Source organism: Macaca fascicularis, chromosome 2, assembly GCF_037993035.2.
Source record: "Macaca fascicularis isolate 582-1 chromosome 2, T2T-MFA8v1.1".
Taxonomy (NCBI): Eukaryota; Metazoa; Chordata; class Mammalia; order Primates; family Cercopithecidae; genus Macaca; species Macaca fascicularis.
Genome location: NC_088376.1, coordinates 39,406,698 through 39,426,876, shown reverse-complemented (window position 1 = coordinate 39,426,876; position 20,179 = coordinate 39,406,698). Strand labels below are relative to the sequence as shown.

Genomic DNA, 20,179 nt, shown 5'->3' with positions numbered 1-20,179 from the left:
ATTATTGTACTTAATGGGATTGGTAAGATAAGGTTTGTTTTGGATTCTATTGTAAACAAATCTTTGAAACCTAGTAAGTCACTTTTTATTGGTCTTTAAAAATGAGGCAGTCTCTTTTATTAGGCTACAGAGAAATAATTTCAGGTAAGTAATTTTCTTGTTCAGATAGAAACACACACAAACACACAAACTTTTTTGAAAATTTATTTGCTATAATATCAATTTTTTTTGAAGTTTTCATTTTTATATTTTTTTTTCCACAGTCCGTGGTGGATGACTGGATTGAATCATATAAACAAGACAGGGACATCGCACTTCTGGATTTAATCAACTTTTTTATCCAGTGTTCAGGATGTCGAGGTACAGAATGTTGAAATAAATGATGTACATTGAGCCTGTCAGTTCAGCAGTGTGACTTTTACTTCACCTGCCACTAGTCATACATAATTTACCCTAAAATAAAACATTATATGCTGATCTTTTTCTGATAGAGAATATTACTGGTAAGTTATTTAATGATGTTCCATTTTTGTTCTTGTTCAGTTTTGCTCCTATAAAGTGTAACACATTTATATAGTTTTTGAAATTTTGGGAGGAAATCTAAATTCGTTTAGTAGTTTTATGAATTGATTTTTTAGATCATAGGCTTTTATAATTTTTACTCATATTATTTGTACGTATACTCCATATTAGGAAGTGTGCTGGTTGCTAGCATTCGTTCTTTTATATCCCTGCCAGTATTTGGTAGTCATTTTATAGTTAGGTTTAAATAATTTTCTTAAAGTAATACAAGTAGCAGAATCAGGTGTCTTAAGTTTGCAATTGTAAGGTGATTAAAGCGAAATTTTATTTTTATCATTTTAGGAGATAACTGCTAGATTTTTTTCTCCTCTGGATAAATCTTAAAAGGTTAATTTGTATTACAGGGGGGAAATGAGTTGTTAAATCACCATTCTCTGCTTGTGAATACAGAAGGAATAGTAATCTTTTATTGAGATAACTGACCAAATTGATTTCTTGAAAGCTTGTTTGTTTATATCCAAGTTATCACTTACCATATTGACATAAGTAGTTTATCAAATATTTACAGAGCACCAACCTTGTATGAGATACTCCATCAGGGTATACAGAAGTTATCAAGGCAGTCTCTGCCCCTAAAAAGTGTTAAAGTATGTGTAATTTTTAAAGGCATCTTCATTGTGAGGAACAAAGAGGGAAATACATTAATAGTTCAGCGAAGGGCTCAGTGCCATAAGTATAATAAAACTGGTTACTATTTAATGACTGTGCAATATGTGGCAAGCTGTGTGCTTTACATACATTAGCTCATTTAATCTTTGTTAACAGTCCCATCAGGCAGATGGGATCTTTATTTTGTAGATCAGCAAACTGAGATGAAAGGGTTTAGGTAAATTTATTCCAGATAATACAGTTAGCAAGTGTGAAACTCAAGATTGAGAGTCAAGCCGTGTCACCTGGAGTGTGTGTCCCCAACCATAAGACACTGTGGGAGTAACAAGAAAGAGCAAGGGATGCTGATGCAGCCTAGGCTGTGTGTCTCTGTGTATATGTATGAATGTGGGGAGGTTGTAAAAAAGTATATCCTACAAAAAGCAAACTCTGAGGTGAGATTAAAGATGAGTAAAAGGAAGTTAGAAGGATGAGAAAGGCAAAAGGTAACATATTATGCAAAAAGACCTTAAGACAAGAAAGCATGGTTCAGTCCCGAACATAGGGGGTTCTGTGGCTGAATCGTAGAGCATGGAAATGGGTGAGGATTGGCAAGAGATTAGGCTACTATAAAGTAAGAGAGTTTGCTCATTTTACAGCCTTAAAGTAGGTGAGGCAAGCACTGATGATGTGCTTTATATACATTTTCTCATATAGTCCTATTAATCAACAGACCTGTTGGATTGGGTTTTAATTTGAAAGCAATTAATAGTGTTTAAAATTTTTCCTTTTGAAATTTGTTTTCATGGTTCAAAATAAAAAAGTTTAAAAGTTGTATAATAAGAAGTCTTTGCCTTCCTGCCTTCCCATCCATCTATGCACACTTAACTGCTCTTAACTAGTTTGTTGAACTTAACTGTCCATCTATCTAGTTTTCATGCCTATAAGATAGGAATGTATATTCTTTCCTTCTCCACCTCACCTGTCTTACACAAAAGGTAATGGTGTATAGAGACCTTTCTCCTTCATTTTTCTTTCTTCTTCTTTTTTTTTTTTTTTTTTTTTGAGCCGGAGTCTCTCTCTGTTGCCCAGGCTGGAGTACAGTGGCGTGATCTCGTCTCACTGCAAGCTCTGCCTCCTGGGTTCACACCTTTCTCCTGCCTCAGCCTCCTGAGTAGCTGGGACTACAGGTTCCTACCACCACTCCCGGCTAATTTTTTGTATTTTAGTAGAGATGGGGTTTCATCGTGTTAGCCAGGATGGTCTCGATCTCCTGACCTTGTGATCTGCCTACCTCAGCCTCCCAAAGTGCTGGGATTACAGGTGTAAGCCACCGCTCCCAGCCTCTCCTTCATTTTTAAAAACGCAGGCTCATTGCATTCCTTTGTGTGTATGTACAATAATTTATTTAACTAGACTTCTTTTTTTTTTTTTGAGACGGAGTCTCGCTCTGTCACCCAGGCTGGAGTGCAGTGGCGCGATCTTGGCTCACTGCAAGCTCCGCCTCCCGGGTTCACGCCATTCTCCTGCCTCAGTCTCCTGAGTAGCTGGGAGTACAGGCGCCCGCCACCACGCCCGGCTAATTTTTTATATTTTTAGTAGAGACGGGGTTTCACCGTGGTCTCGATCTCCTGACCTTGTGATCCGCCCGCCTCGGCCTCCCAAAGTGCTGGGATTACAGGCGTGAGCCACCGTGCCCGGCTTAACTAGACTTCTATTAAAAGACCATTGTGTTATTTGTAGTGTTTTGCTGTTACAGAGAATGCTTACTGTAATGAGTAATTTTATGTATACCTTATTTGGTCTTTATGAAAGAATATCTGTAGGTAAATGTACTTGTTATAGTAGATACTGCCAAATCGTCAGCTATAGGAATTGTATTCTTCTATACTCTCATCAGTGATACATTAAAATGTCTGCTTTTTCTTAGCCTTTTCAACAATGTGTATTTATCAAGTTTTTGGATTAGTCTTCAGAATGATTTGAAGATACTATTCCAGTCTGATTTTTAAAAGTGCTTTGAAGTTCACGTAATATACAAGTAAGCATTTTAAAGTGTACCAATTCAGTAGCATTTAGAGCATTCATAAATGTGCAGCTGCCATACATTGGGTTGCTGTAACAAGACCGTAGACTGGATGGCTTACAAATAATAGAAATTTATTTCTCACAAGTCTGGAGGCTGGAAGTCTGAGATCAGGGTCTCAGTATCATCTGGTTCTGGTGGGACCCTCTTCCACATTGCGGAATACTAACTTCTAGTTGTACCCTTACATGGCAAAAAAGAGGTTGAGAGCGTTTTCTGGGGTCCCCTTTATAACGGCACTTATCTCATTCATGAGGGTCCCCCTCTCATCACCTAATTGCATACCAAAGGTCCCACCTTCTAATACCATCACTTTGGAGGTTAGGATTTTCGTATAGGAATTTTGGGAGGACACAGCATTCAGTCCATTGTAGCAGTTGCCACCTCTGTCTTTTCTCAAAACTTTAAAAATCTCCCCAGGAAAATACCCTATACCTGTTAGGTAATCATTATTTGTTCTTTTCTCCCCCATCCCTTGGCAATCATGAGTCTACTTTCTGTCCCTGAGGATTTGCCAGTTCTGATCATACCACACAATATGTCACCTTCTCTGTGTGACTTCTTTCATTTAACATATGTTTTTGAGGTTCATTTAAGTTGTAGCATGTATCAGTAGTTCATTCTGTTTAGGACTGAACAATAATCCTTTGTATGTATATATCACTATTTGTTTATCCATTCACCTGTTGAAGGACATTTGAGTGTGTTTCACTATTGTGAATATGGCAACTTTGAACATTTGTGAACAAATACTTGTTTAAGTACCGTTTTTGAGTCTTTGAGGTGTAAATTCTTAGGAGTAGAATTGCTAGGTCATATAATAATTCTGTTTAAACTTTTTGAGGAACCACCAAACTGTTTTCCACAGTGGCTGCACCATCTTATATTCCCACCAGAAATGTATGAGGATTCCTATTTTTCTACATCCTCAACAACACTTGTTATTTTGTAGTTTTAAAAATTATAGCCATCCTACTGGGTATAAAGTGGTGTCTAACTGTGGTTTTAATTTGTGTGCACTTAATGCCTAATGATCTTGAACTTCTTTTCGTGTGCTTGTTGGACATGTCTGTATTTTCTTTGAAGAAATATACGTTCAAGTCCTTTGCTCATTTTAAAATTAGATTATGTGTGTTTTTGTTGATGAGTTGTATATATTATGGATACCAAACCTTTATCAAGTATAGAACTTCAGCTATTTTTGCCCACTCTCTGGGTTGTCTTTTTAACTTTCTTAATTATGTTCTTTGGTGCACAATAGGTTAATATTTTATTAAGTCTGACCTCCCTCCCTCCCTCCCTCCCTCCCTCCCTCTCTCCCTCCCTCCCTCTCTCTCTCCTTCCTCCTTCCTTCCTTCCTTCCTTCCTTCCTTCCTTCCTTCCTTCCTTCCTTTCCTTCCCTTCCTCCCTCCTTCCTCCTTCCTTCCTTCCTTCCTTTCCTTTCCTTCCTCCCTCCTTCCTCCTTCCCTTCCTTCATTCTCTCTCTCCCCTTCCTTCCTTCCTTCCTTCCTTCCTTCCTTCCTTCCTTCCTTCCTTCCTTCCTTCCTTCCTCCCTCCCTCCCTCCCTCCCTCCCTCCCTCCCTCCCTCCCTCCCTCCCTTCCTTCCTTCCTTCCTTCTCTCTCTCCCCTCCCTCCCTCCCTCCTCCCTCCCTTCCTTCCCTCCCTCCCTTCCTTCCTTCCCTCCCTCCCTTCCTTCCTTCGCTCCCTTCCTTCCTTCCTCTCTCTGCCTGCCCCTCCCCTCCCCTCCCCTCCCGATACGTGTGTCAAATTTAAGGATCCATTGCCAAATTCAAGGTCATGAATATTTACCTCTATGTTTCCTTCTAATGGTTATTTCTTACAAATCTGGAGGCTGGATTGTATATTTTATATTTAGGCTGTTAATCCATGGTTAATTTTTGTGTATGGGATAGTTTTAATTTGTATTTCTCTGATGAACGAGGGTTGAGAACCATTACTGTTTTTTCTTTGAATTCTCTGTTCCTATCCTTTGCCCATTTTTCTTTTGACTACCTTTATAGTTCCTGAAAAGACATTTTACAAAATGGATCTTAAAACATTTTTGTTAAAGGGGCATAATGCATATTATCTTAATATGATTTACAAAGAAAGCACACTGTCTTTTATGTCAGTAGAATATAATAAAAATCCTGATATAGACCTAAGTACCTATGAGACATTAGTAAACATATTTTAGAACATATGAAAAGAAAACATTTTTTACTTATTACAAAAGGAATTTACTAATTAAAACTATACTTAGTTACTATTTGTTTTTACCTATCAGATTGGCACAAGTTTAAAATCATAAGAACATTCTGTTGTTCAGGCTGTGGTGGGAGAAAGCAGACACTGTTACATTGTTGTTTAGAATACAAATTGATAAACTTTTGTAAAGGTATCCAGGAATATTTACCAAATCTATATTTATGTTTTATCTGTTGACTCAACCATCCTAATTCTGGGATTTTACCTTGAGTATATACCTTCAGCAGTAAGAAACTAGGTACACAAAATTAATGCAACATTATTTGTTATTGGAATATATTGGAAACAATCCAAATGTTCATATATAAAAACAGTGATTGAATGAACTGTAGTATAGCCACATGTTGGAGTTTTGTGCTGCTGTAAAAAAGAATGAGGAAGATGTCTGTGAATGGATGTAGGGATTTGCCCTGTATTTTTTTTTTTTTTTTTTTGAGACAAAGTCTTGTTCTGTCACCCAGGCTGCAGTGCTGTGGCACGATCTCGGCTCACTGCAACCTCCACCTCCCGAGTTCAAGCAAATCTCCTGTCTCAGCCTTCTGAGTAGCTGAGATTACAGGCACGCGCCACCATGCCCAGCTAATGTTTTTTGTGTTTTTAGGAGAGATGGGGTTTCACTGTGTTGGTCAGGCTGGTCTTGAACTCCTGACCTCATGATCCACCCGCCTTGGCCTCCTAAAGTGTTGGGATTACAGGCATGAGCCACTGCGCCTGGCCTTTCCCTAGATATATTTTTAGGGCAAAATACAAAGTGCAGAATGATATCTAAAATATGTAACTTTTTTTTTTTTTTTTTTTGTAAGAAAAAGGGAAAACAGTGGTTCATTTCACCAAAAAGAAGTACAGGAAAGATAAACCTGACAATAATGAGATTGGTTACCTAAAGAGCGAGAGAGAGAGTGAGAGAGAGAGAGAGAGAGAGTGTGTGTGTGTGTGTGTGTGTGTGTGTGTGTGTGTGTGTGTGTTGGAAAGTTTAGAAGGAATTGAGATGAGGGAATGATACTGAATTTGAATATTATTTTATAGTTTTTGAATAGTCCTGACTTTTGGAGCTATCTTAATACTTCAAGTCCTCAAGAAAAAAAAATCAGCAAAGATGGAGGGGGAATATCCTGAAAATGAATACAAACAGAACAAATAACCATTACACCATAATAACAACCACACTGAAAGTTGTAAAATTACTAACCAAAGTAACTTCGGAACTCAGTAAGTGGGCTATGAAACTAATTGGGTCAGGGAAAAGTTTGATGAAGAGTACAGTATTTACCCAGTCTCAAAATGTCTCCTTTCAAGGTATCTACTGTTTACAGGGTAAAATAGAAACTTTGCAGTGTAGAAACTTGATAGATATCACCTTAACAAATGATAAAAGCAAACATTGCAAGTTACAGAGCTAATTGCTATTATGTGCTTTCTGATATGGCCTTAGAAGAACTCAACATCACTTCTATAGTATTCTTGCCAGAAGTGCATAGTCTGAATCTACTCATGAAGAAACGTAAGACAAGCTCAAATTGAGTTATATTCTTCAAAATAACTGTCCTGTACTCTGCAAAAAAGTCAGTGTCATGAAATAGTCAGAAATGCTGGGCGTGGTAACTCACACCTGTAATCCCAGGACTTTGTGAGACTGAGGCAGACAGATCAACTGAGGTCAGGAGTTCGAGACCACTCTGGCCAACGTGGTGAAACCCTGTCTATACTGAGAATACAAAAATTAACCGGGCATGGTGATAGGCACCTGCAATCCCAGCTACTTGGGAGACTGAGGCAGGAGAATCACTTGAACCCAGGAGACAGAGGTTGCAGTGAGGCAAGATCACGCCATTGCACTCCTGCCTGGGCAACAGGAGCAAAACTCTGTCTCAAAAAAAGAAAAAAAGGAAAGAAATGACTCGAACTGTTCTAGCTTAAAGTGGAGTAAGGAAACATGACAGGTGGCTGCAGTGCATGATCTTAGAATTTCTTTGGGCGGATTACCTGAGGTCAGGAGTTCAAGACCAGCCCAGCCAACATGGTGAAACCCCATCTCTACTAAAAATACAAAAATTAGCGGGGCGTTGGTGGTGGGCGCCTGTAATCCCGGCTACTTGGGAGGCTGAGGCTGGAGAATCGCTTGAGCCCAGGAGGCGGAGGGTGCACCATTGCACTCCAGCCTGGGCAACAGGAGCGAAACTCTGTGTGAAAAAAAAAAAAAATGACTCAGAAACTGTTTAAAGTAGACTGAAGAAACATGACAGGTGGCTGCAGTGCATGATCCTAGAATTTCTTTTGGCATAAAGGACGTTGTTGAGACACATGTGAAGTCTTGTGTGGATTATGTGGATTAGATTATGCGGATTAATCTTATGTGGATTAGATTATGATCTTATGTGGATTAGATATTAGACCTTATGTGGATTAGATCTTACGTGGATTAGATTATGTGGATCTTATGTGGATTAAATCTTATGTGGATTAGAACATATATATAGTATCGACTGTTAATCTTATGCTTGGGACATTGTAGTATACTGTGGTTGTATAATAGGTTTATTTGGGGGAAATACACACTGAAATATTAAAGAGTAAAGGAATATCATGTCTGTAGCTAAACACTTATTCAGAACAAATTCATGTGTATATGAAGAGTGAAAGAAGGATAAAACATGTAAAATGTTTACTTCTGAAGAATTTGGGTGGAAGGTATTCAGAATTCTTTGTACTTTGCTGTCTTTTCTGTAAATCTAAAATTATATCAGAGTACAAAAATAAAAAGAAAATGTTTTAACCCCAAAGTCAGCGTCATCCTCAAGGGAAACCAGTAGTCATTGTCACTGTTAAAGAAGACAAGGATACCCAGCCTCACAACTCTTATTTAGCATTATATTGGATATATAAACTAACACATTTAGACAATAAAAAAGGAGTAATTATGATCATTGTTTTGAAAATGATCTTATTCAAAATGTTTAGAAAACTCAGGAGAATCAGTTTGCAAAACTAAAGCAATAAAATAATTCCATAATATATTGAGATACAGAATTTATAGAGAAAAATTACTGTCTTACAGCCAGTTAGAAGATTTAAAGACGCCCTTTTGAAGACAAAAGTGAGGGAAAAAATTCTTTCAGATTTACGTTTCACTGTGATAGTGTAAACCAGGATAAATTTCCAGTGTTTCAAGAGTTTAAGGGCAAAAACAAACAACAAATACAAAGAAAAATAATAAAAGCACTTAATGAAAACTAAGAATTCCTTTATAACCATGGAGTGGGGAAGACCTTTTTATTAACTGACTCACAATTAACTGACTCAGAATCTATAAGTTAGCAAAGATTCATAAATTACATAAGAAAACAAAAAATTTATAAGATAGAGACACATTATAGGGAAAGTCAAACGACAAGGGACAAATGGGGGAAATTTTGTTTTTATTACAAAGGCTGGTATCTCTAATATATGTTGAGATAAGATTTGCGTTTTATAAGTACTCCTTGTCTTGCACATTAATATCCAAAATCTAGATTGGCATTTTACTGTGTGAGCCCATTTTCCCCTAAAGCTGCATAAGAACCAAGGACCAAATGAGTGTTTTAAAAATTGACCTAAAATTGGAAGAGAGCACGGAAAGGGAGGAAAAAAACAATCACAATTTGCCCCCTGTCCCCACCCAAGTTCCTGGCTAGAAGTGATGTCACCAACAATGACAAAACAAAGTGGAACGTCTTTTCATGAGTGAATAGTATGAACAGCTCGTCCATTATTGGCTCCAGTATCCCTATTATCACTATTTCCTGATCTTGGCTCTTGAACCAAGCCCTAAGGTGTGGTATTGGTTTTCTAATTTAGCTATCTCAAGTTGCATTAGCACCCATAGTTGTTTCCCTAACTCTACTGAAATGTCTGTAGTCTCTTCATTTGAACCAGCTGGAGTGAATCCTGTTTGCCATTGGAAACCTCCCAGAATAGGCTAACTCAATGTGTAGTAGTAATATATATATTCAGTATCAGTGAAGTGGTAAAAACGCAAGGGTAAAGTTGATTTAAACACTGTTGACCTAGAGTTGCATTCTAAAGCTATGTAAATTCGTAAGTGTTTATTGGAATAAGTTACGAGAGAACTGAGAATTAACACAGAATTATAGGATGTATTCAGGGAATTATGCGTAGCAAAATGAAGATAAGTTGTCCATATATTCAAAGTACTACCATTGTTAAATATACCTTGTTGATACAGGTATATATTTACTTTGGTATGTATTTAAACATAACTAATTTCAGAAATATATGTCTGGTTATTGATAAGTAGTTTTCATTGACAGATGTGCTTGTTTTTTTAATAAGAGTTGTTGATCAAACTTGAAAGTTGATGGTTAAAAGCAACCTTCTTTCTTAGTTGAATGTAACAAGTAATGTTTCTGTTTTGCTCTGCTTGTGCTTAAAAGAGAAGTTCCGGATGCCTCAGAGCTTTCTAGGAGTGCAGAATTGCCAGAGAATTAATCACCTAGGAGCACTTAATCTAAGAGTTTCCTGAACTTAACCCAGTTCACTGGCTAATTAGGGTCTCGGTGATTTTTTCATGGCACCTGTAAGCCAGAAGAAATACCTAACAGTTCCTTTCAGGAAGTTGTTATGTCCAAACTATTTATTTAGGTCCTCACAATTTAGTAGGTGTTTAGAAAAATGATACACATAATTGAAAAAAATTGTGTTCATTTCTCAAATAACTGCAGTTACGTGTGTACAGGTGTGTTGAGCATTGTATAGCTTCTCAAATTTTGAAATTATCTTAATTTCCTGTTTTATATTGGTTTTCTGGTAGCCCTTGTTGAAACTCAGCCTCTCAAAGATAGGGCATTATCAACAGGAATAAAGGACCAGATTGTAAGTTACCTCATGCTGATAGTTCCTATGGTACTTGACAAATATCAAATACTGTATTGTTTTCCTTTGAATATTTAAAATATCCACATTGCCCATATCATTTTGCATAAGTCCCTCGGGACATCTCAGTGCATAGTTGGGGCACCATGGCTTTAACAAGTGACTGAACGGGATTTAGTGTATAAATACCCCAATTCCTTTGCCCATAAGTGGAATCGTTCTGAAGTACATGGCCTACTCTGACTCGCAGTTTCTCAAGAAGCTTAATTGGGCTCCAGTTACCTACAACTGTAATTGACTAGATAACACACTCTTTATTGTCTTTTTTTAAAAATTATTATTGTTATTCTTTTTCTTGTTTCATGTCTCCACTGCATTACTGGTATTTTATGGGTTGTCCTTCAAAATAAATTACTTGCACTGGCATCCCTGTTTTAGTATCTGCATCTGGGGGATAGAAACTAACAAGTGCTTATATGGCTTTATTATATATTAATCAGTATTCTCTTTAGCAATCTATTTTAATGAATTATGTCTTACCTCCTCACCTGTACAGTGTGTGTGTGTGTGTGTGTGTGTGTGTGTGTGTATAGATAGAGAGTTCAATGTTATCTTTCCTAAATCCTTTTACATTGTGACATCTTATATATACAGAAGACTGCATATATAGTGCCTTTGGCCTCTACCTGTTAGATGTCAGTAGCACATTTCTTTCCCCCTCTCCTCCAGTTGTAACAAGCAAAAATGTCTGCAAAAGTTTCCCAGTGTTCAATTTTGGGAAGCAAAATTGCCCCATGTTGAGAACTGCTATAAAGTATACCTTATATGAATATACCAGTTTATTTATACTTCCCATTCTTGAAGGAAGTTTTTGGGTAATGTAGACAGTGTTATTAAAAGCTATCTTTTGCACATATTAATTTGGTATTCATGCACAGGATGCTCTAGTTTGTGTACTGAGGGGTGGAATTGCTGGGTTATAAAATATGCAACTTTGTATAGTTGTATATTGTATAGTCGTGGTATGTTTGTATAGTTGTAACTTTTCATGCTTTAGTCAAGTGATGTCACAGAATTCTGATGGCTTCACATATTTTGCTCATAGATAGTATTACCAGTATTTTTAGTTTTATCTTGTTGAGTAGGATTACCAATATCACATTGTGGTTTTAATTTATATTCCTTTGATTACTATTGAGGTGGACTACTTTTTCACATAACAGTTAACCATGAGAATTTTCTCTTGCATGAACTGCGTAAAGTCTTCTGCAAATTACTGTATTGGGATGTTCGGTTTTTTCCTTTATTGTTTTGTAAGATTTTTATTTTATCTTATTTGAGACATGAGTTTTACTGTTTCCCAGGCTGGAGTGCAGTGGCGCAATCTCGGCTCACTGCAACCTCCACTTCCCAGATTGAAGCGATTCTCCTGTTTCAGCCCCCCAAGTAGCTGGGATTACAGGCATGTGCCACCACTCCTGGAGAATTTTTGTATTTTTAGTGAAGACGGGGTTTCTCTATGTTGACCAGGCTGGTCTCAAACTCCTGACCTCAGCTGACCTGCCCACCTTGGGCTCCCAAAGTGATGGGATTACAGGCATGAGCCACTGCACCTGGCCAGGATTTTTAAAAAAGTGGTAATACTAATCTCCTTTGTTATCATATATATTGCAACTTTCTTCTTCCATTTTGCAGTCTGCTTTTTCCCTTTTCTTTTATTTTGATACATTATCCCTTGAAGGCAGGGATTTTTGTCTTTGTTCTCTTTGTATCTCTAGCACCTATAAATATTTGTTGAAAGAATGAATGAACATGAGTTTAACATTTTTAAGTCTAACCAAATTTATTAGTCTTCTCTTTTATGGGCTTTTTGTGTCATATTTAAGAAATTATTGATCAGACCCTGTGGCTCATGCCTGCAATAATAGCACTTTGGGAGGCCAAGGCGGGCAGATTACTTGAGGTCAAGTGGTTCAAGACTGGCCTTGCCAACATGGTGAAACACCATTTCTACTAAAAATACAAAAAGTAATCGGGCATGGTGGTGGGCACCTGTAATCCCAGCTACTCAGGAGGCTGAGGCAGGAGAATCGCTTGAACCTGGGAGGTGGAGGTTGCAGTGAGCTGAACTCGCACCACTGCACCCCAGTCTGGGCAACAGAGCATGACTCTGTCTCAAAAAAATACAAATAAAATAAAAATTAAAAAATTATGGCCGGGCGCAGTGGCTCACGCCTGTAATCCCAGCACTTTGAGAGGCCGAGACGGGCGGATCACGAGGTCAGGAGATCGAGACCATCCTGGCTAACACAGTGAAACCCCTTCTCTACTAAAAATACAAAAAATTAGCCGGGTGTGGTGGTGGGCACCTGTAGTTCCAGCTACTTGGGAGGCTGAGGCAGGAGAATGGCGTGAGCCCGGGAGGCAGAGCTTGCAGTGAGCCGGGGTCGCGCCACTGCACTCCAACCTGGGTGACAGAGCGAGACTCCATCTCAAAAAAAAAAAAAAAAGGCCGGGCGCGGTGGCTCAAGCCTGTAATCCCAGCACTTTGGGAGGCCGAGACGGGCGGATCACGAGGTCAGGAGATCGAGACCATCCTGGCTAACACGGTGAAACCTCGTCTCTACTAAAAAAAATACAAAAAACTAGCCGGGCGAGGCGGCGGGCGCCTGTAGTCCCAGCTATTCCGGAGGCTGAGGCAGGAGAATGGCGTGAACCCGGGAGGCGGAGCTTGCAGTGAGCTGAGATCCGGCCACTGCACTCCAGCCTGGGCGACAGAGTGAGACTCCGTCTCAAAAAAAAAAAAAAAAAAAAAAAAAAAAAAAAATTTATTTACACCGTGGTCATGAAGATACTCTCCTGTTTTCTTATAAAATCTTTCTAGTTTATGTGAAGTTTAGTTAGTTGTGTTTAGATTGCTCCTTCAAATTTAGGTTTTTATGTCATCTAGATTTCAGTTTTTTAAGTGTGAAAAGTTCTTTATTTTTTCTTGATTGTACAATGACCCAATTAGCATATATCAAGTATCCCTTTCTGGAGAGTCTTTTCCTGGGTTCTCTATTCTGCTAATTGGTCTCTTAGATGGAAAACTAACTTTCTTTTTTTTTTTTCTTTCTTTTTTTAAAATCGTATCTCAGGTGTCTTTTTTAAAAATGTAACCCAGGCTGGAGTACAGTGGCACGATCTTGGCTCACTGCAGCCTCAACCTCCCTGGGCTTAGGTGATCCTACCACATTAGCTTCCCAAGTGTCTGGGACTACAGGCACACACCACCACTGCACCTGGCTAATTGTTTGGTATTTTTGCAGAGTCAGGATTTCAACATGCTATGCTGCCCAGGCTGGTCTCGAACTCCAGGATTCAAGAGTTCTGCCCGCCTCAGCCTCCCAAAGTGCTGGGATTACAGGCGTCAGCCATCACTCCTGGCCAAAAAATTTCTTGACTAAAAACTTACTGACTGTTGTATTTTTGTATATATTTTAGAATTAGTTTGTGCGCCAAGCACAGTGACTCGTGCCTGTAATCCCAGTACTTTGGGAGGTTGAGGCAGGTGGATCTCTTGAGCCCAGGGGGTGGTGTCCAGCCTGGGCAACATGGTGAAACCCTGCCTCAACAACAACAACAAAAAAATGCAGAAATTAGTGGGGTGTGGTGGTGTGTGCCTGTCGTCCCAGTTACTTGGGAAGCTGAGGTGAGAGGATCACTTGAGCCTAGGAGGTGAAGGTTGTAGTGAACCATAATCACACCACTGCACTCCTGTCACCTGAGTGACAGAGTGAGACCCTGTCTCAAAAAAAAAAAAAAAAAAAAAAAAGAACGTGAAATTCCATCAGTAAACTCATTGGCATTTTAAATGGAATTATATTGAATCTGTATGTGTGTCAGCATTTCTCAATTTTGATGCTATTGACTTTTTGGACTGGAAAGTCTTTGTCATGGGGGGAGCATTCTTGCACTGTAGGACATTTAGCAGCATCCCTGGCCTCTACCCACTAAATGTCAGTAGAACCCATTCCTACTTGAACAACTACTGCTATACGTCAGTGGGGATGAATTTACATTTTGATAAAATAGAATCTTTCAGTTTGTGATCATTGTGTTTATTTCTGCATATATTCATCCCCTCCACCAAGTATTTTAGAGGATTTTTTGAAGGGAATGTATGTGTGGAAAGGTCTTATACATCTCTTATTAAGTTTATTTCTGTACTTTCAGCATTTAAAAATTTCATTATAAGTAATGGTTTTTAAAAAATAGCATTTTTTTTTAAGAACAGTTTTAGATTTGCAGAAAAGCATGTCTACCACTGATATTTTAATGTAAAATTTAATACGCAGTCCTAGAATGAATTCAACTTGGTCATGATATATTTTTTAAATTATTGCTAGGTTTGGTTTGCTACTATCTTGTTTAGGGTTTTTATATCTGTATTTCCATTTCAAGTTTTGTTATGAAAACTTTGCTAATTTCACAGAATAAATTGCAAATAATGCCTTCTTTTTCTGTTTTTTTTTTTTTTTTTTTTTTTTTTTTTTTTGGAATTATTTCTTTCCAGAATGTTTGGTAGAATTGAAGGCATCTGGACCTGAAGTGTTTTGTTGGATGATTTCAAGCTACTGATTCTTTTTTTTACCATTAAATTGTATGATTGATTGATTGATTGATTGATTGATTGAGACGGAGTCTAGCTCTGTCACCCAGGCCGGAGTTCAGTGCCGCAAACTCGGCTCACTGCAACCCCTGCCTCCTGGGTTCAAGCTATTCTACTGCCTCAGCCTCCTGTGTAGCTAGAATTATAGGTGTGAGCCACCATGCCCGGCTATTTTTGTATTTTTAGTAGAGATGGAGTTTCACCATATTGGCCAGGCTGGTCTCAACCTCCTGACCTTCAGTGATCTGCTCGCCTTAGCCTCCCAAAGTGCTGGGATTACAGGCTTGAGCCACTGCGCCCAGTCGTGATTCACTTTTAAAAAACTCATTTAGCACTATTGAGGTATTTTATTACTATCATTATTATTTAGAGACTCATTGTGTTTCCCAGGCTGGTCTTGAACTCCAGACTTCAAGAGATTCTCCTGCCTCAGCCTCCCACGTAGCTAGGACTACAGGCATGCAAGACCATGCCTAGCTTCTAGTGTTTTTATTATTTTGATAAACCAGATTTTTCTAGGAAACTCTCCGTTTTATCTAAATTTTAAAATTTATTTTATAAAGGTGTTTATAATATTCCATATATATTATTTAAATGTTTTCTGTTTCCTAATTATAGCTTTTTCTTGACACATGGATCATTTAGAAGCATATTTCTTCTTCTTTTTTTTAATGGTTTTTGTTTTCTTGTGTATTTTTGGGGTTATTTTTTGAGAGGGGGTCTCACCCAGGCTGGAGTGGAGTCATGTGATCACAGCATACTGCAGCCCGAACTCCTGGGCAGAAATGATCCTCCCACCTCAGCTTCCCAAGTAGCTGGGACCACAAGTGTGTGCCACCACACCAGCTAATTTTTCTTTTCTCTTTGTTAGGGATGGGGTCGCTATGTTGCCATGGCTGCTTTTGAACTCCTGGACTCGAGCAATCTTCCCATCTCAAACTCACAATGTGCTGGGATTACAGGCATGAGCCACTGTGCCTGTTGAGAAGCATATTTTTTGATTTTCAAGCATGAGAGTTTTCTGGTTAACTTTTTGTATTGTTTTCTTCTTTAACTTCCTTGAATTTGAGGCCAAAGGAAATGGTCTGTCAGTTGTAGTCCCCTTTGGTGTAGACTTATCTCAAGGTTATATGGTCAGTTTTTGCTAATGTTTCAGGTGCCCTTAAAACTCATGCATATTATGCATTTTTTAGGTATAGTATGTCCATTGTTAGCTCAGTAATTTTGTTAAAATATTTTATATCCTTCTAATTTATTGTGCTTGTTCTGATGATTACTGAGAAGGATGTATGTTAAAATCCCACATCATGGTTATAGATTTATATGTTTTTCCTTGATTTCTTCTTAACTGCCTTTCCCCTTCCTTACCCTCCCTCCTGTGTCTGTCTCTCACTCCACTCCCTGATATGTTATTAGAAGTATACAGACATCCAGCTTTTTTATAACTCAATGTTTTGTATTTAACGTTCCTCTTTATCTCTGGCGATACTTTTTTTTTTTCTAAAAGTCTATTTCATTTGAATATTCATGAAACTTACAACTTTTCATGTTTTTCTGGTGCGCTTTTTTTTTTTCCTTTTATTGTTCCTGTATCTTTTAGATGCCTCTTGTTACAACTTATAGCTGGATTGTAGTTTTTTCATTCAGTCTGTCTTTTAATTGTACCATTTAGTCCCTTTTGCATTTAATACAGTCACTGTAATTTAGTTTTATATTGAACCAATGGTTGTTCTTTGCCCCTCCTGTTTTATGTTTTCTTTTTCTCTTCTTTCTTGTTTTTAAATTACTTGAATATCAAAGAATTTGTCTTTCTTTTGTTTACTTCTTAAAACTTTTTTTTTTTTTTTGGTTTGAGATGGAGTCTCGCTCTCTTGCCAGGCTGGAGTGCAGTGGTGCGATCTCGGCTCACTGCAGCCTCTACCTCCCAGGTTCAAGCGATTCCCCTGCCTCAGCCTCCTCTGAGTAGCTGGGACTACAGGCACGCACCACCACACTCAGCTAATTTTTTTATATTTTAGTAGAGACGAGGTTTCACCATGTTGGCCAGGATGGTCTTGATCTCTTGACCTTGTGATCCACCTGCCTTGGCCTCCCAAAATGCTGGGATTATGGGCATGAGCCACCATGCCCGGCCCCAAAATTTAATTTTTGCTCTTTATTTCTGGTTTTCTGAGTTTATGTTATGCTCTAGGTATAGAATATATTTTGACAGGGGCAGAGGGTGTTGTTTTTCATCGTTTCTAAAATTTCTTAATTATTATCTCTTTAAATTTTCTTTCTATTTTATTTCTCTTCTCCTTCAGGAACTTTATGTACATTTGTTATACTCTCTTCTGTGTATCTTTCCATATTTTTGAATTTCCGTGCAGCTTTCTGAATAATATTCCCCCATCTTAGGGTTCTTTAACTCTTTTAATTTATGCCAATCCCTTAAGCCTTATTTTAGTTACTGTATTGTTCGCTTCTGTAAATTATAACTACTTGGTCCATGGAATTGTTCCCCTGTGGATATTCAAACTTATATTTTTATTTTTTAACATGGTAAGTGTATTTGTTTTGCAATCTATATCTGATAATTCTAATATTTTAAGTTTTTGTGAGCCTGTTTCTGTGGTCTTGTTTTTGCTTTTTGCATGTTGCCTTTCTTCTTGGTGTATTTTGTTGCTTTTTATTCCAAGCTCCTGATTTCCTCTCAAATTTATTTGAATCATAGGATTAAGTTACATTTCTGTAAGAGAGGATTTAGCATTTGCTTTACAGGTGTCCAGGGGCGCTACCAATCTAGGACCATTTGTAATTGAATAGAGCGTTTGAGATTTTCTTTCAGTTATTTGTGAGAACACCAGTTTTTGATTATAACTTCTTAGATACATTTATCTCCCTCTTTGCAGTACCAGAAAAACTTTATTTCCCCCAGAGTATCAGGTGATAAATTGACCCGTGGGTTAGTCTTAACCTGAAGATGTAATCCTTTGCAGCCCCACTTTGTAGAGTTATGTCTTCTAGACCCTCTACCTCAGATCGCCCAACTAAAGCAAACAGGCTTAGCAAGGGTCATCATAGAAAAGGTGATTTCAGCATTGCTTCTATATGTTGAATTTCTGCTTTTATTTATTTTCCTTCTAATATCTTCCTGCTTCATATGGCTTCAGATGCTTTCAAAATGCTGTTTATATTTTATTTACCATTTTAGGGAAAGGATTTGTATAAATAATATTGTTTACAATATCATTATCATAAACTGAACTTGTTTATATAAATGTAAAGTGATTTCTCCCCCGGATGATACATGTATGTGTGTGTTAATGTAACTTGTAACGCTGAAATTTTTCAAAAAAATTTTTTATGAAAATGAATAATTTTGAAACTTTGATGCTTTTGGCATAATTTGCATATTTACTTTCTATATTGTTGTAATGTAATTTCTACTTTCATAGGTTTTGATTTTCTTGGGCCTACTTGAAGGTTTCAATTGCTTATTATTGTCATGGTTTTGAAAAAGCTCTCAAATGTAGGCTGACATGTGCAGGTACTGTTTTAGGTAGAGTGTACAAAAAAACCACAAGTAATCCTGATGGGTTTATACTTACAGAAAACCTGTTGGGTATGCAGAGAACAGGATAAGAATTATAAAATAAGAGATTGGAATATGAAGTATTTTGCCTTAATATTTTTCAGTTTCAGCCTCTCTGTGTGTGTGTCTCTCTCTCATGTCTCTCTCTCAAACAGGCCAGGCACAGTGGCTCACGTCTACAATCCCAACACTTTGGGAGGCCAAGGCAGGAGGATCAGTTGAGCCCAGGAGTTTAAGACTACCCTGGGCAGCATAGTAAGACACTGTCTCTACAAAAAATAGAAAAATTAGCCAGGTGTGCACCTGTAGTCCCAGCTGTGTGGGAGGAGGCCAAGAGGTTGAGGCTGCAGTGAGCCATGATTTTGCCACTGCACTTCAGCCTGGGCAACAGAGCAAAATCCTGTCTCAAAAAAAAAAATATTGCTGAGAATAGACACATGAACTATTCAGAAATTCAAAAGAGGCACAGCATGCTGGCTCATGCCTGTAATACTAGCACTATGGGAGCCTGAGGTGGGGGCATCGCTTCAGTTGAGGAGTTCAAGACTAGCCTGGGCAACACAGAGAAACCCTCTCTCTCTCCCCTCTTCCCCCTGCCAAAGACAGACAAAATTAGCCAGATGTGGTGATGCCTGCCTATAGTCCTAGCTTACAGAGGTGGGAGGTGGGAGAGGTTCAGGTGGGAGGATTGCTTGATTCTGGGAGGACAAGGCTGCAGTGAGCCAGGATTGTGCCACTGCACTCCAGCCTGGGGAACAGAGCACGCTCTCTCGCTCTTCCTTGCTCTCTCTCTCTCTCAAAAAGTAAAAAAAGGAGTTCAAAAAAGTTTATGTAGATACCTAAATCATCTTAAAGGAAATGAAACATAACTTCTTACCCATTTAGTGTGGACTGTACATAGTGACTTCTAAGGAGTACAGTGTGGAAAGAGGTGGAGAAGTGTAATTTACAAAGGAGAAAACTGACAAACACTATAGCATCTAGATGTTCATGGTTAATAATCAGTAGTGTTTAGTCATATTGATAGTGACTTGATTTTATATGATGAGGATGGCAATTTCTCTCTTGAGCTTCCCTCCAAAAATCCATAAACCCTGTCTTACCATGAGAAAAGAATCAGACAAATTGAAAGACATTATATAAAATACCTGACCACTGCTTCTTAAAACCTTTGTGGTCATCAAAAACAAGTAAAGTTTGAAATTTAGAAATGGAAGTGGAGACTTTACAGATGATGCCCCAGAAATAATAAACATCATAAGAGACTACAAGGAACCAATAAATTGGATAATCTAATAAATTGGATAATCTATACCAATAAATTGGATAATCTAATAAATTGGATAATCTACACCAATAAATTGGATAATCTAAAATAAATGACTAAATTTCTAGAAACACACAACCTATCAAGACTTGGAGTCTGGGTGAGTCATGGAGAAAAAGAAAAGCTGGGCTGGGTGCGGTGGCTCGCACTGTAATCCCAGCGCTTTGGGAGGCCGAGGTAGGTGGATCGTGAGGTCAGGAGATCGAGACCATCCTGGCTAACACGGTAAAACCC

At 38.2% G+C, this 20,179-nt stretch overlaps 1 protein-coding gene across 13 annotated transcripts in view; it reads left to right on the top strand.

Annotated features, from left to right (window-relative positions):
- STAG1 (STAG1 cohesin complex component) overlaps positions 1 to 20,179 on the top strand; it is a 402,189-nt gene that overhangs the window by 176,477 nt on the left and 205,533 nt on the right. For 12 of the 13 annotated variants that reach the window (XM_074031099.1, XM_074031097.1, XM_045385127.3 and 9 more), the window contains one exon: positions 264 to 360. The exons of the other annotated variant lie outside the window; for it this stretch is intronic. Coding sequence is in view for 11 of the 12 variants with exons in the window: in XM_074031097.1 (XP_073887198.1) it covers positions 264 to 360 (97 nt within the window). In the remaining variant the exon portion in view is untranslated. The remainder of the gene's footprint in view (positions 1 to 263; positions 361 to 20,179) is intronic. 13 annotated transcript variants of the gene reach the window in all.